This window comes from Trichechus manatus, unplaced genomic scaffold (assembly GCF_000243295.1).
Source record: "Trichechus manatus latirostris isolate Lorelei unplaced genomic scaffold, TriManLat1.0 scaffold00214, whole genome shotgun sequence".
Lineage (NCBI taxonomy): Eukaryota > Metazoa > Chordata > Mammalia > Sirenia > Trichechidae > Trichechus > Trichechus manatus.
Window position 1 is genome coordinate 3,781,872 of NW_004444150.1, and position 17,267 is coordinate 3,799,138.

General features: G+C 44.9%; 1 protein-coding gene across 1 annotated transcript in view; it reads right to left on the reverse strand.

Moving 5' to 3' along the window:
* The window catches only part of PGM5 (phosphoglucomutase 5), a 247,358-nt gene that overhangs the window by 61,130 nt on the left and 168,961 nt on the right, over positions 1 to 17,267 (reverse strand). Inside the window, exons 8-9 of the mRNA XM_023742658.1 lie at positions 10,358 to 10,493; positions 3,799 to 3,982 (exon numbers count right to left, since the gene is read on the reverse strand). Coding sequence (XP_023598426.1) covers positions 3,799 to 3,982; positions 10,358 to 10,493 — 320 coding nt within the window. The remainder of the gene's footprint in view (positions 1 to 3,798; positions 3,983 to 10,357; positions 10,494 to 17,267) is intronic.

The following is a 17,267-nucleotide window of genomic DNA, read 5'->3' on the forward strand; positions in this document are numbered from 1 at the left end:
TGAGCATGGTATGTTTTTCCATTTATGTAGATCCCTTTGGGTTTCTTGCAGTAGTGTTTTGTAGTTTTCTTTGTATAGGTCTTTTCCATCCCTGGTTAGATTTATTCCTAAGTATTTTATTTTTTTAGGGGCTATCATAAATGGTATTGTTTTCCTGATTTCCTTTTCATCGTTCTCCTTATTGGTGCATAGGAATCGAACTGATTTTTGTATGTTTATCTTGTATCCTACTACTCTGCTGTATCTTTCTATTAGTTCCAGTAGATTTCTCATGGAGTCTCTAGGGTTTTCTATGTATAGTATCATATCATCTGCAAACAGGGACAGCTTAACTTTGTCATTACCAGTTTGGATGGCCTTTATTTCTTTTTCTTGCCTTATTGCTCTAGCTAGAACTTCCAGCACAATGCTAAATAGGAGTGGTGAAAAAGGGCATCCTTGTCTTGTTCCTGTTCTCAAGGGGAATGTTTTCAGACTCTCTCCATTAAGAATGATGTTGGCCGTCGGTTTTGCATAGATGCCCTTTATTATGTTGAGCAATTTCCCTTCTATACCTATTTTATTGAGAGTTTTTATCAGGAATGGGTGTTGGATATATATTTATTTTTTTAAAAACTACACCATAACAAAAAAACAACAGTATTATGAATTTGGTAGGTTCTCGATAAATATCTATTGAATAAAGTCACCTAAGTACTTTATGACTATTTTTTAAAAATACCAAAACAAACAAACCAGTTGCCATTGAGTTGATTCCGACTCATGTGTGTCAGAGCAGAACTGTGCTCCATAGAGTTTTCAGGGGTGTGACCTTTTGGAAGCAGATCGCCAGGCGTTGCTTCCAAGGTGCCTCTGGGTGGGTTCAAACCGCCAGCCTTTTGGTTAGTGGTAAAGCACTTAACCATCTGTGCCACCTAGGTACCCCTAAAAAACAAGGCTAATTCATTTAAATTCAAATATGTCTTTTAGGAGCCTACAGCATGAAAAGTAGGCTTATTCTACTGACACCCCCAAGAGAGCTGAGTGTACAGCCCCAGTGGTGAGAGCTTAGCCTCAGCCCACTCTGCAGGAATTCCCCAGGATGCCAACAGGACCGATGGTGGTGAAAAAACCACGTGTGGCCTGCTGACAATGAGGATGCCCCTGAGTGATAACTGCTCTCTTGTAGCCCTCGCCAAGCCAAACCCAGACACTGGGAGCTCCAGTGTGACTCAGGGACAGGGGCTAATGATGCTGCACTGGGCTCCTGGAGTCTGGGAAGATGGACACCAATCTTCCTTCCTTCGTAACTAGAAAAAAACCCAAGAGCAGGTCCTTGTAGCACTTAGCCACTTAATGGCCACTTTTGAGCTCAGATGGAAGAGATTGGAAAGAGAAAAAAAATCAATAAATTCCAAAGTGAAAATGGAAACCCATATTCAGGGTTCAATGGGGGGAAAGACGGAATAAATAGATGCCAGAACTTGAGATCCACTGAGGAATTAGTCTGATGTGAAACAGCTAAAGAACACAGAAGGAAAAATATCCAAACGCTGAGTGCACTGAGGAAGAAACAAGGTAGAGACATTGGATTTAAGAGTAAAACGAACGGGCTCCCAGTCGAGCTTCTCGTGTGCAGATAAAGTCCAGACCCTCAGATCTACTAGACTGATCCCTTCAAGGAATGGGTTTTCAAACTTTCCTTTTCAGTGGAAAAAAAGTCCCCAGAATACCCCAGAAAGCACATATTTTATGCTTTTTGGATTCTACAGTAACAAAAACAAAATGGGACTTGGATTTGGGAAACTTTCTTTTCTGAGGTCCCCATGTAAAATGGAAGAAGGAACGTTGTACAAAACTGGAAAAGACTTATCCGAGAATAGGGGCTCAAAGACGCCAGCTCTGAGTTCTCAATCTCACATCTCCACTGGATTCCCTGGTGCTTTTTCAGAGAATTCAATCCAGTCTATGAGAAAGTATCCCAGACCGAAACAAAACATAGTGACAAAAATTTACCACGTACCCACCATGGGAAGGATAGCGGGGAGTCTTTGTGTGTTTTATTTCATTCTATTTCTAAAATAACTCTGGGAGACAGGTTATTTCACGGATGAGGAAGAAACCACAGCCCCAAGAAAATAAACAATTGTCCCAAGGTCATACAACTACTAAGTGGCAGAGGTGGGATTCAACTCCAGGTCTTCCTACTTCATAACCACTATTTTCTCCATTACCCTACAGCTTTCCAAAGTAAGTTTATAATCAATTTATCAGCCACAGAAGGCCCTCTAGAAGGAAACACTGAAATTTTAATAGAACTGAAACATCAGCAGAATACCAACAGAAAGACAAGAGGGCATTGGGCTTTGGAACGTCTGCAATTCAGGGAGTATGTATGAAATACTAGTCAACACAAAAATAGTCACACTACCATTATAGCTTGCGTTCAAACTGTGGTGTTGGTGAAGAGTACTGAATATACCATGGACTGCCAGAAGAATGAACAAATCAGTCTCGGAAGAAATACAACCAGAATGTTTCTTAGAAGCAAGGATGGCAAGACTTCAGTTCTCTTCCTTTGGACACGTCACCAGGAAAGATCAATTGGTAGAAAAAGACATCATGGTTGGTAAAGTAGAGGGTCAGTAAAAACAAGAGAAACCCTAAATAAGATGAACTGACACAGTAGCCGCAACAATGGACTCAAACCACCGATCACAAAGATGGCACAGGACTAGGCAATGTTTCCTTCTGTTATACATACAGCTGCCATGAGTCGGAGGCAACTTGACAACAACTAGCAATAGCACTACCATTATATCTAGTCCCAAAAAACCAAACCCATTGCCATCGAGTCGATTCCAACTCATAGCAACCCTATAGGACAGAGTAGAACAGTCCCAAAGGGTTTCCAAGGAGCACCTGGTGGATTCGAACTGCCAGCCTTGGTTAGCAGCCATAGCTCTTAATCCCTGTGCTATCAGGGCTCCATAGTTCCAAAGGACCTGCAATTTATGGCTTATTTTGTTGTCTGTACTTGATGAAGAAAACATAAGAAGATAAGAATTTGGGGGTTTTAGAATGCAACTTCTCTTAGCATTCCTTGGGCTGTCTTATTTAGAGTATAAGTGTTACAAAGCTGCTTCCAGAGAGGTCAATATTTGTCATAGCCAATAAATAAATAAAACTGAGAAGACAGATAACCTGTAATAGCTTTCAACTTCTCTTACACAATTCACCAAGATGAGGCCATAACAGAAGTTATGGTTGATTTTGCCACTTATCTATGGTAATAATTCTTAACCATAAATCTTCCTTTTGGGTTTTGGGACAAATTTCCCAACTGTTTCTTCCCCTACCAGAAGTAACAAACCCATGGAGCTAAGTTGTTGGGATTCCTTAGTGATCGACCTAAGTTCTCGGGATTCCTCAGTGATATAAGGTGAAACACATCTGTACCTGTTGTCCCAAGGACAGGGATCTTTTGCTCTTGTCAACTTTTCTGAATCTCATGAGTAATGGCCATCACATCAGAGAGTCTGCAGGCTGCAAATATTTTAGAAGGAAATGTTGGGTCTGTATCTATTTGAGGTATTAGACCACTGATATTTCCACCAAGTGGAAGGAATGCTGGACAAAGAGACCCCATGTTCTAATCCAACCTCTACCACTAACTAGCCATGTGACCTTCAACAAGGGCTATAGGTTTCTCATCTGCAAAACCAGGGGCTCGGAATAGATCACCCCCAAAGACCTCTCCAGCTCTAGGATACCTGGCCTTGTTGGATCTACATAATAACCTGTTTGGTGATTCCCTACCTGTTTCTTGGTCACGGTGCCATCCACGGGGTCCACATATTCGAAGCTATCTGTCTTCGCCACACTGTAGACATGGCTCCCCACAGCGAATTGCTGGCCGATGAAGGACTTGTCCGTGACCAGGGCCTCCAGGTCCCTCATGATATAATACGTTGTCTTAGGCTCCAGCCCTTCATAGTCAAACCTGGTAAGGAGGGCAAGACGCAGGATGAACAAAAACCCAACCAGAGAACTAGCAATCAGATGGACCTTACCAGGTCATCTAACTGATTTTTGTCTTCATGGAAGAACTTCTCAGATAAGCACCCCCAATGGGTCTTCCCACTTCCACCTGGCCCTGATAATCCATTCCTCAGACAGCAGCCCGAGTGATCTTGTAAAAATCAAATCATGTCATTGCTTTCCTTTAAATATCTCCAGTGGCTGCCCATCATGTTGAGAACAAAATCCAAAACTCCAACCACAGTCTACAAAGCACCATAGGATCTGGCCCTGCCCACTCTTTGACTTGACTTTGCTCCACTTTCTCCTGGCCCACTACGCTCCAGCCACACCGGCCTCCTTCCTGGTCCTCATAGACACTGAGCCCTGCCCTGCCTCTCTCAGGACCTTTGCCCTTGCTGTTTGGTCTCTCTACCTGGTCTACTCTTTTCCCAGCTATTCAGGCAGCTCTTCCTTCAGTTTTCAAATCCAGTGTCACCTCCAGAAAGTGACCTTCTCTGACCATCTATCTAAGCCAGCCTCCTCTACCACCCCCATCCCATCAGCCTTTGTATTTTCTTTTGGGAGGTACCCCAATCTCTCTCTCTCTTGTGTGTTTGTTTACTTGTTTGTTGTCTGCCTTTGCCCAAGAGAATGTGAGCTCCAGGAGGGCAGAGAACTTGCCTTTCTTGTTCACTGTGGCTTCTGACTCATAGTGAGTGTTATATAAGTGGTGTGCAGTGAAGGGTGAAAAGGAGGGAGGAACAGAGGGAAGGGAAGAAGGGAGGGAGAGAGGGACAGAGGGAAAAAGGAAAGAAAAGAAGAAGAGATAGAGGAAGAGAAGAAGGAAAGAAAGAGGGAGGAATCAAGGAAGGCAAAGGAAGAAGGAGTGAGGGAGTTTAACACACCCTAAAACTCTCTTGGAAACTTGGAAGAAATGTCACAATTTTGTTCCATTAAAAAAAAAAAAAAATCTGGCCAAAAACATCAAATGGAGCAATGGGGCTGGGAGGGATGAAAGGGCAGGCTTTAGAGATGGGCTGGTTTTGTTTGAAGCTAGGGCTGCACATGCTAGCTGTGTGAGCCAGAAGAATTCTCTAACTGCCCTCAACCTCAGTTTCCTAATCTGTAAAAAAAAGACTAGAAATAGCACCTGTCTGGTTTGGGGTGGTGAGGTTTGAATGCGATAACGCAGACCACACAGTGGCTCAAGGGTTCAACACTGGTGTTTCAACACAGCTAATCATTTTTATTCTCAGTAGCTGCCTTCAGACAACCATGATCAAGACCTAGAGCAAGACCTAACAGCATGCCCAGGACCGTGGGCTTAAGAAGGAAGCCTGGGAGGGGCAGCCGTGCCCAGGAAGCTATGGAGTGATGGTGGATTTGGGCTTCCTGTGGCATAGAAAAGCGTGTGAGTTCTCAGAGTGGAAGAAGGATGTTCTGAATAATTGTTATCACTTTTCCCACCGAACATCTTTTAAGACTTCCAGTAAATGAAAGAGTATTAGCCAAAATCCACCACCTGTCTGTCAGTTTATCGCAGTGGAGTAGCTTGCGTGTTGCTGTGATGCTGGAAGTTATGCCACTGATATATCAAATACCACAAGGCTCACCAACAATGGACAGTTGCAGTAGAGCTATAGACTAACACAGACTAGGAAGAAAGGCCTGGTGACATACTTCCAAAAATTAGCCAATGAAACCCTATGGATAACAACAGAATATGGGCAGTTCTACTCTGTCCTAAACAGTCACTATGAGTCAGAATCGACTTGACGGCAACTGGTTTGGTCTGGTTTTATAGTGCTGGAAGATGCACCTCCTAGCTTGGAAGTCACTCAAAATACACAACAGTTGCAACAATGGACTCGAGCATACCAACAACTGTGAAGATGGTGTAGGACCAGGGAACATTTTGTTCTGCTGTACATGGGGTGGCCATGAGTTGGAGCCAACTTGATGGCAACTAACAACAATTAGCCAAAATGGGGGACATGGAATGATACCATGTCTAGCAATGGGTCCCTGCCTATCCATATCCCTTTGTTATATCCTCCACCTCCTACACTAGGCATCTCCTTTCCAGCTTCAGAAACAAAACACCAGGGAACTCCCTCAAAACATTCTTTCTCAGCAGTGGATGGGTGCTGAGATTAGATTAGATTCTCTTTGTTGTTGTTAGTTGCTGTAGAGTCTATTCTGACTCCTGGTGACTCCATGTGTGCAGAGTAGAACTGCTCCACAGGATTTTCAAGACTGTGACCTTTTGGAAGCTGAAGCCTGTCTTCTGAGTAGCTTCTGGGTGGGTTTGAACCACCAACCTTTCAGTTAGTAGTCGAGCACTTAACCATTTGTGCCACGCAGGGACTCCAGGTTCTCTTTAATAACCCTTTTGTAACCTGTAGAACATGTATTGCCCACCTACATTTTCTGCCTCTCAGGTTTCTTGGGAAGCTGCTTTCCCACTTACAGCACATGCTGCTGAAGGTAAGGACCTGTATAACAGTTTGACTAAACAGAAGAAAAGGGCATGTGCCCCAAACTACTGCTTTTACAGGGTATTGTATGAGGTGGTGCATCCTGGAAGTGTGATTGTGCAAGATTTTTGTCTCTTTTGGATTTTGTACAGTGAGATAAGCCTTGTAAGCATATTTCCAGGTTCCTGTGTGTTATTTAGAAGTTGCGTTTCTTGCGATGATTCCATGTTCAAGGGAATATCTCATTTTCAGGAGCCAGCATGAGATGCAGAGCAGTCAGACGAGATGCAGTGCACCTGATGTACCACCAATCCTACCCCCAGAGTTCAGAGGGACATATGTGTCCCCTATAATATGCATCAAAATCCATATTACCTACCAAAAATTCAGTCACACTCAATGATTCAGCATGCATTCCATTACTGGAAAAACATTATATCAACAAAAAGTTCAAAGTGGAAAATAATTGAGTCGTGAAAGGGAAGACAGTCATTCTGGGAAGGTGACTTCCTGTCATGGATTGAATCGTGTCCCCCCAAAATATGTGTCAACTTGGTGAGGCCATGATTCCCAGTATTGTATGGCTGTCCTCCATTTTGTGATTGTAATTTTATGTTAAATAGGATTAGGGTGGGATTGTAACACCTTTACTAAGGTCACATCCCTGATCCAATGTAAAAGGAGCTTCCCTGGAGTGTGGCCTGCACCACCTTTAATCTTACAAGAGATAAAAGGAAAGGGAAGCAAACAGAGAGTGGGGACCTCATACCACCAAGAAAGAAACACTAGGAGCAGAACACGTCCTTTGGACCCGGGGTTCCTGCGCAGAGAAGTTCCTAGTATAGGGGAAGACTGACGAGAAGGACCCTCCTCCAGAGCCGACAGAGAGAGAAAGCCTTCCCCTGGAGCTGATGCTCTGAATTTGGACTTCTAGCCTACTAGACTGTGAGAAAATAAATCTCTCTTTGTTAAAGCCATCCACTTGTTGTATTTCTGTTACAGCGGCACTAGATGACTAAGACACTTCCCAACCAAGCAGAAAGGGTCAGGAGGATGGGAGAAGGGAGTCCACTAGGAGATGGAGGGGCTCAAGAGTTGAGAAAATCCACAAATGTGATGAAATCCCGTCCAGCCCATAGGTGAGGACATAGGACCTGCCTGCCCCAACTGTCATCTTCCTATACACTCAGGTCCTAGCACCACCACCCCAAACTCACCACTCCAAACTCCCCCCTCTAACCACTACCCTACCTCACTTTCCAAGCAGGAAAGCTTCCAGTGGAGAATACCTCCTGAGGTCCACTTGTGGGAGGAGAATAGACTGAGAGATTTCCTCAGATACAACTTCAGGCTTGGAATCAGTTAAGCTGAAAGTATTTTATTATCCCCTCCCATCAAGATTTCATCAGACCAGAAATCATGTTATTTCATAAGCACCCGTCTGCTTGGTATGTGCTGAGGGCTGAAGGAAAAGTTAATCATTCATTCTACCTACTTCTTTATCTCCATGATCTTTCTGGACAGAAATCCAAAGCAAATTCCATGTCCTACAAGAACTTATATCTCCATCGCATATTATTCTCTAATATGGTATTTGTTTTGGAAAAAAAATAATTATCACGTAAGCTCTTGGCCTAAAAAAAAAAAAAAAAAAAGAACTCTATTATAAATACACTTATCATAACACTATTTCTTCAAAATACTGGCAGAAACCTAAGTGATCATTCCATAGATTGTGAGGAACAGATACATCCCTGACTCAAAAGAGCTCTCACTAAGACAGAGGTTGGCAACCATGAGAGGTTTTATCAGGTTGTAGTGTTCGGAACAGCTTTGTGCAACAGAAGGAGTTGATAATCCAAAAAAACCCACAAGAATCAGAGGTTTGGGGTGTTTGTTGGAAATACTAACAAGCAAAACAAGTTCCCACCAGCTGGAGTCTTTATTTTGTGATATGATGAAAAAATGGAGGTGATTTGCAGGCTAGCGCACCCCCAGCCTCCTGGACTAAACAGGAACCAAAAATATGATGTTGTGTGCACTTCTCGGAGTGAGGCAGTCTCTTTGATTTTAATGAGCAATATTGCAGGCTTCTTAGATGCTTACCTAAGTAAATGACCTCTTAAGGCAAGACAACATCCCCTTGCAGGGAAAGTCTAGAGCTTCCTTTCTGCCCCTCAAGCCCTTGAAACACAACCAAACATCCCAAGTGGTTAACTATTCATAAGCAAAATGAAATGATCCACAGTCTCCCTGTTTTTGATACGTGGAGAGTCTGAGACAGTCCAAGGATTCCCTCCCCCCGCCCCCAACATTCTCCACAGTTAACATCTTTCCTGCCACTCCCGTCCCCAAAGCCAGGGCTTGGTACTAGGTACACACACCCAGCACACCTTGGTACACACACCCAGCACATCTCGGTACATATACCCAGCACATCTTGGTGCACACACCCAGCACACCTTGGTAGTACACCGTGGTACACACACCCAGCACATCTTGGTACACACGCCCAGTACATCTTGGTGCACACACTCAGCACACCTTGGTACACACACCCAGCAGCACATCCTGGTGCACACACCCACCCAGCACACCTTGGTACACACACCCAGCACATCTTGGTGCACACACCCAGCACATCTTGGTGCACACACACAGCACATCTTGGTGTGCACACCCAGCACACCTTGGTAGTACACTGTGATACACACACCCAGCACATGTTGGTACACACACCCAGCACATCTTAGTGCACACACCCAGCACATGTTGGTGCACATACCCAGCACACCTTGGTACGCACACCCAGCACATCTTGGCATGCACACCTAGCAGGCAGCCGTGTAGCAAGCAGACTTGGTCCCCTTTACCCACTTCAGCAACAGGAAAGTGATGCGGGCCCCACCCCTAACACTCTTACCTGCCATTCATCCTCCCTACTCCTTCCAGGGTAACATTTCTGTTTTCAGAACCTCCTTTCTGGGGACCAAACCTTTAGCAAAATGTGGGGCTCCTGGCCGTGTGGCTCCTTTAGAGAGCACCGCCGTGGGCATTGTGGAGACTGCTCAGGCCAGCCATAGGGAGGCAGAAAGGCAGCGGGAGGATACGAGCGCACCCAGCCTGCTGTCTGCTGCTCTGTTTCGGCCCCCTTCCTTGATGGCTGTGGGTGGAGAACAGGCAGGAAAGTGTCTGTCTGGCTGCAGGGCTCCCAGGTACAATATGTTTACTGAACTTCTCAAGCCGCTGCAGCTCAGAGTTCCTCGTGGAATGGCTGCCCACCTCACAGCACGGATGAAGCGATCACAGTGGGTGTCACCAGAGGAGGGGAGACAGATGGCCCTGGCTGGGAGCCCTGGACACCCCCCTTGACACCACCTATCAGGAGTTACCCGGCTCAGCCGCTGTGTCCCTCAAGTCTCCCCCAAACAAGCCTCCTTCTTAAGGTTCTTGCTGTCTTTAGTTGTTGCTGAGTCGACCCCCGACTCATGGTGCCCCCGTGCACAATGGAACAAAGTGCCGCCTGGTCCTGCGCCATCCCTGTGATTGGCTGCAGATCAGACCGCTGAGATCCACAGGGTTTTCACTGGCTAGTTTTTGGGAGTAGATCACCAGGCCTTTCTTCCTAGTCTGTCTTAGTCTGGAAGCTCCACTGAAACCTGCTCAGCATCATGGCAACATGTAAGCCTCCACGACAGACGGGTGGTGGTTGCCCATGAGGTGCATTGGCCAGGAATCGAACCTGGGTCTCCTGCGTGGAAGGCAAGAATTCTACCACTGAGTCACCGCTGCCACCTCTTAAGGGCCTAACCCACGAGTTTTCGAGACCTGTCAGTGTCATTCACCAGAGCCCACACGGAGACTCTTAGCCTTCTCACCTGCAATAATAGTGGCGGCCAAATTTGGCCCAGTGATCTCGGACAATCTCCTCCACACTCTGCTTCCGGGCAGCGAGGATGGACAGCCACACCAGCACAGCCCAGAGGCCGTCCTTCTCGCGGAGGTGGTCAGAGCCTGAGAGAGAAAGAGATACTGAGCTGAAGGAGAAAGAGAGGCTGAGACGAACGGAGACCAGTTAGTTTCGTATTTAAAATGGAGTTTTATATTGATGGAAATGGTTGGCTATACTTATCCATTGTGTTAAATATATGCCCCCATGCTACATTTGCATTTCCAAAAATTAAAAAAAAAAAAATCCATTGCCATCAAGTCGATTCTGACTCACAGGGACCCTATAATAGGCAATTGAAATTCAAATAAAAGAATACCAAAAAGATTTCAATCCTGAAAATAGTTAATGGGGTCAATGAGCCCAGCTGACATCACAGCTGCTCAGTGGTGTCACTCATTCATTCAGTAAATATTTGGTTGTTGTTTTTAGTGTTGTTAGCTGCTGCTGAGTAGGCCCCCAACTCATGGTGACCCCACGTACAACGGAATGAAACGCTGCCTGCTCCTGCACCATGCCCATTGATCAGTTGCAGATTGGACTGTTGTGATCCATACAGCTTTCACTGGTCAATTTTCAGGAGTAGATCACCAGGCCTTTCTTCCTAGTCTGTCTTAGTCTGGAAGCTCCACTGAAGCCTATTAGGCATCGTCGAAACACGCAAGCCTCCCCTGACAGACGAGTAATGACCGCTCATGAGGTGCACTGGCCAGAAACAGAGCCTGCTTTGTGAGCCCCGCCATGCGCCAAGCACTGTCCTAGGGACCAGCAATACAGCAGCGAACAAGGTCACTGTTTCCTCATGAAGCTTGAATTCAAGTAGGTGGAGACAGGTGGCAGGAAAGTAGACAAAGATGATCACATGATACAGCCATTCAGGACAAGTGTTACCAAGGAAAGAAACGTGAGCGATGACATCCCAGAGCATCACTGCAGCACCGGCTGCTTTAGTTGGGGCCGTCAGGCTCAGCCCCAAGGAGGTGAGGAAGACCAGCTCCGGGGACAAAGTGCCCCAAGCTGAGGGCCAGCAGATGCAAGTGGCCTGAGGCAGAAATGAGCCGGGAAGCTAAATCGTAGAGCCATTTATAGAGTGAGAATCAATTCCGGTATGTGGAATTTGCGCACATCAAGAGTGCCGTCTAAACAGGCAGCTTCGTGTGCCATAAGAGCACGGTATGGGACAGAAGAAAGAATGGGTTGAAGCCCATTTAAGAATCTGTCTATTGGTCAATTAGGAGCCCTGGTGGTGCGGTGGTTAAGTGCTCGGCAGCTAACCAAAAGATTAGCAGTTCGAACCCACCCAGCAGCTCCGAGGGAGAAAAGACTTATCGATCTGCTCCCGTACAGATTAAAAAACCAAAACCCACTGCCACTGAGTCGATTCGGACTCACAGCGCCCCTACAGGACAGAGTAGAAGTGCCCCCCATAGGGTTTTCAAGGCTGTAATCTTTACAGAAGCAGACTGCCTCATCTTTCTCCCATGGAGTGGCTGGTCAGTTCGAATCACTGACCTTTCGGTTAGCAGCCGAGCACTTCACTTAACCACTGCACCACAAGGGCTCCTTCCATAAAGATTACAGCCTAAGAAACCTTATTTGGCAGTGCTACCCTGTCACACGGGATCACTAGGGGTTGGAATCGACTCCAAGGCACACAGCAACATTGGCCAACTGTCAGCCTTCTCTGAAGTGACCATGGCCCTGAACCCAGCAGAAGGTGTTGTTCTGTGTGAAACACAGAACAAGGGAGAAGGTGGGGGCAGGGCAGGGAGGGGCAGACGGTTAAACGCATGACCAGTAACTCAAAGGTTGGTGACTCTAACCTACCCAGAGGCGTCGGGTCTTGAAAGGCCACAGTCTTGAAAACCCTATGGAGCGCAGTACTCCCCTGACACACGTGGGGTCACCATCAGGTGGGATCGAATCGACTCAACTAAGCAGTAACTAGTTTGTTTTTTTGGTTTTAAGGGGGCAGGGAGGCTTTGGAATTAAGGTTCAAAGCCAAACTCTGAGACTTCCCAAGTGTGTGAGAAGTTATTGGGGCTCAGCTTCTCAACTGTAGAATAGGGACACCATCCCCAGCCTGGCTGGGCTGTCCTATCAATGCTAATCAAGGGAGGAGGGCAGGCTCTGGAGCCAGATTGTTCACGTCAAATCCTGGCTCAGCCGCTTAGCTCTGTGTGACTTGCTATTCTCATCTGTAACATGGGGACAATAACTGCCCCTACCCCATGGGGTTGCTGTCAGGATGAAGCAACTCAGTATGCCTAGGTATTCAGATCAGTGGCTGGGATGTCAGAAGTTGTTGCTGTTGATGGCGAAGTGGTTAAGAGCTCAGGCTGCTAACCAAAAGGTCAGCAGTTCAAATCCACCATCCACTCTTGGAAACCCTATGGGGCAGTTCTACTCTGTCCCATAGGGTCACTATGAGTGGGAATCGACTCCACGACACACAACAATTCACGTAAGCCATCAAGCACAGTGCTGATTCCGCACCACACACCTGAGGCAAAGTGCTCTGTTATTCATAAAATCTCATTCTCTTACTCCAGCCATGGAGTCCCTGGGTGGTGCAAATGGTCGGCGTGCTTGGCTGTTAACTGAGAGGTTGGAGGTTTGGGTGTACCCAGAGGCACCTCAGAAGAAAGGCCTGGTGATCTACTTCCGAAAAATCCACCGTTGCAAGCTCTATGGAGCACAGTTATACTCTGACCCACGTGGGGTCACCATGAGTCGGAACCAACTCGACAGCAACTGGTTTTACTCTAGCTACAACAATGTCCTAAGAAAGGCACCTGGGACCGAGGGTAGGCTGTTTCTTCTTGCAATAGTGTAATGAAAATGGATAACAGTACTCTTGGGTTTTAGGGCTAGAGTATGTATATAGACAATCAGCAAGGAAGACCCAAGGTCATGTTGTTGTTGTGAGGTGAAGTTGAGTTGATTGCAACTCACCATGACCCCATGTGACAGAGTAGAACTGCCCCATAGGGTTTTCTTGGCTGTCATCTTTATAGAAACAGATCATCAGGTCTTTCTCCTACAGAGCACCTAGGTGGATTCAAATCCCAAACCTTTTGGTTAGCAGCCAAGCACTTAACCACTGAGCCGCCAGGGCTCCTTCCCAACGTCACTGAGCTGTTTAAACCTTGAAAATGGTTACTAGCTTTTAATAGTTAATAGTTTTTAACTTTGAAAGTAGTTGAATACTTTAACCAAAACATCTTTGACAACTGAAGCAATGAGCCATCTACCCCCCTTGTTACATTTAGGGCATTAAACGCTAAATGTTTTTCCTCAAGTAGGAAAACACAACCCTGATGGGGCCATCAAGGGACTTAAAAGGCAAAAGGATGGCATCCTGAGCCTTTCCTACACTGATAAACGGTCTGCCCACGACAGTTCCAGATCTAGGCTGCGGCTGCAGTCCCGCTGGGTTCACAGGGTCCTGGGCTTGAATCATCACGCCATGGAGTGATTCCAGCCTTATCCAGCAAACTCTTCACACCACTACAAAAATGGAAGAAATCTGGAAGACACTGCATTAGCTCCATGGCCAAGTGCCAGGAAAACAAGTCTAGGAAACCCTGCCCAGTGGGAGAAGTTCAAACCCTTTTGTCCTTTTATAGCTGAAAAAAAAAACATCACTTTTATTTACTGGCTAGATCAAAATACCTTTTTGTTCTAAGGCCTGGGCTTTGCAGGCATTGGACCTCCTGCTGGGTTACATTACCCAGAGACCGAACCATTAGCTGCTGTTACGTCTGAGAGATAAGATGTCATAATTTACAGATAGAAAGACATAAACTTCTCTTAGCTGGATCAAAAAAATAAAAAGAGATCCATCTCAACCTTCCATGGCCAACTGCATAGCAAATTGTGAGTTGCCTGGATATCCTCACCTACACGTACAATATTTGGCAAGATCCATAAGGGGCTGGGTGATCAAGTAAAACCAACTGTGCCCTTGATAGCTCTTTGAGGTTGGGGTAGAGATGTTGATCATGTTACAAATACACAGATGTATCCACTGGATGATCAGAGTGTGCTTTGGAGGGGATATTGGGGATACACGTCTCTTTTTAATAACTCCAGAAAGTGAACAGTGATGCCGCATTAGTGACCAGTAATTAAACAAGAAAGGCAGAAAACACAAATGTATTAAATGGTTTGCTAAAACTCCACTATAAAGAGGGAAAACGGAGGGGGTGGGGGGAATGTTCACTCTGTGTAACAGGACTAACAGACTTTATAGTCCATGGGTGGTGCCAACGGTTAACGTGTTCAGCCGCTAACCCAAAGGTTGGAGGTTCAATGAGTCTACCCAGGAGCACCTTGGAAGAAAGGCCTGGCAATCTAATTCTGAAAAACCAGCCATTGAAAACCTTATGGAGCACAGTTCTCCTCTGACATGCATGGGGTTGCCATAAGTTGGGGCTGACTCGACGGCAATTGGTTTACTAGACACTATATACGTAAAATGTTTTTATAAGTCAATATGAAAAAGAGGAACAGCACCCCAGTAGAAAACCATATGAAAAGGCACAAACCAACAATTTTCAAGAGAAACATATTAATAGTCAATAAACATTTGAAAAAATGGTCACTCTCATCACAGTCAAAGAAAAGCCCATCGACGTGGGATACCATTTGGGGCCTGTCAATGTGGCAAAGGTTGGTGGAGGAAGGAGACCACCTGGTACTAGCAAAGTACCAGTGAAAATGTGCAGTTTTTAGAATAATTTCGCAATGATGATCAACCGTCTTAAAAATTCGTCTTGCTTTTGATCCGGCTATTCTATTTCTCAACCTTTCATCAGTCCCAAGGACCATCACTGAAGTTGCTCCGAAAAGAAGGAAAAATGGAAAAATAAATATTAATTGCTGAGCAATAGGATAATTATGGAAAATCCATACAAAAGTTGTATAGACAAAGTATTGAATACGAATCTTTAATAACGTGGAAAGGTGCACATTCAATTTTAATGAAAGGGGAAAAGTAGTTTACCAAAACAGAATATTTAATGTATTTTTGTCAAAACATATATGTATATATGTATACACGTGTGTGCTCAGGAAGATAACAGAAGGCTCTACACCAAATCATTACAATGGCTCTACACCAATGGCTCCAATGGCTCTACACCAATGGCTCCAATGGCTCTACACCAATGGCTCCAATGACTATCTCTGAGGTGGTAGGGTTGCAGGTGTTTTTCTTTTTTTTCCTTCCCATTATTTCCTTTGGCACGTGTTCCACAATAACATATATTATTTTCATAATAAAGAAAAAAAATTGAACTTAAGTTTGTAATGTTGTGTAGAAATTCACATTTGAAAGCATTAAATCAAATGCCATTTACCAAAAACTAGCTGGGATTCTGTGGGGAAAATATTAAATGACACAGAAAGCATCAAAAGAAGATGGAAGGAATACATAGAGTCACTATACCAAAAAGAATTCGTTGACATTCAACCATTTCAGGAGGCAGCATATGATCAGAAAATGTCGGTACTGAAGGAAGAGGTCCAAGCTGCACTGAGGGCACTGATGAAAAACAAGGCTCCAGGAATTGATGGAATACCAACCGAGATGTTTCAGCAAATGGATGCAGAGTTGGAAGTGCTCATTTGTCTATGCCAAGAAATTCAGAAGACAGCTACCAGGCCAACTGACTGGAAGAGATCCATATTTGTATCCATTCCAAAGAAAAGTGATCCAACAGAATGCAGAAATTATCGAACAATATCATTAATATTCCATGCAAGTAAAATTTTGCTGAACATCATTCAAAAGCAGTTGTAGCAGTACATGACGGGGAACTGCCAGAAATTCAAGCCAGATTCAGAAGAGGACATGGAACAAGGGATATCATTGCTGATGTCAGATGGATCATGGCTGAAAGCAGAGAATACCAGAAAGATGTTTACCTGGGTTTTATTGACTATGCAAACGCATTCGACTGTGTGGATCATAACAAATTATGGATAACACCGCAAAGAATGGGAATTCCAGAACACTTGATTGTGCTCATGAGAAACCTGTATTTAGAAAAAGGGGCAGTCGTTTGAACAGAACAAGGGGATACTGCGTGGTTTAAAGTCAAGAAAGGTGTGCGTCAGGGCTGTATCCTTTCACAATACTTATTCAGTCCATATGCTAAGCAAATAATCCGATAAACTGGACTATATCAAGAAGAATAGGGCATCAGGATTGGAGGAAGACTCACTAACAAACTGCATCATGCAGATGACACAGCCTTGCTTGCTGAAAGTGAAGAGGACTTGAAGCACTTACTGATGAAGATTTAAGACCACAGTCTTCGGTATGGATTACACCTCAACATAAAGAAAACAAAAATCCTCACAACTGGACCAATAAGCAATGTCATGATAAACAGAGAAAAGATTGCAGGTGTCAAGGATTTCATTCTACTTGGATTCAGAATCAACGCCCATGGAAGCAGCAGTCAAGAAATCAAATGACACATTACATTGGGCAAATCTGCTGCAAAAGACCTCTTTAAAGTGTTAAAAAGCAAAGATGTCACTTCGAGAACTAAGGTGTGTCTCATCCAAGTCATGGTATTTTCAATTGCCTCATATGCATGTGAAAGTTGGACAATGAATAGGGAAGATGGAAGAAGAATTGATGCCTTTGAATTATGGTGTTGGCAAAGAGTGTTGAATATACCATGGACTGCCAGAAGAATGAACAAATCTGCCTTGGAAGAAGTAAAGCCAGAATTCTCATTAGAAGTGAGGACAGCAAGACTTTGTCTCAAATACTTTGGACATGTTATCAGGAGGGACCAGTCCTTAGAGAAGGACATCGTGTT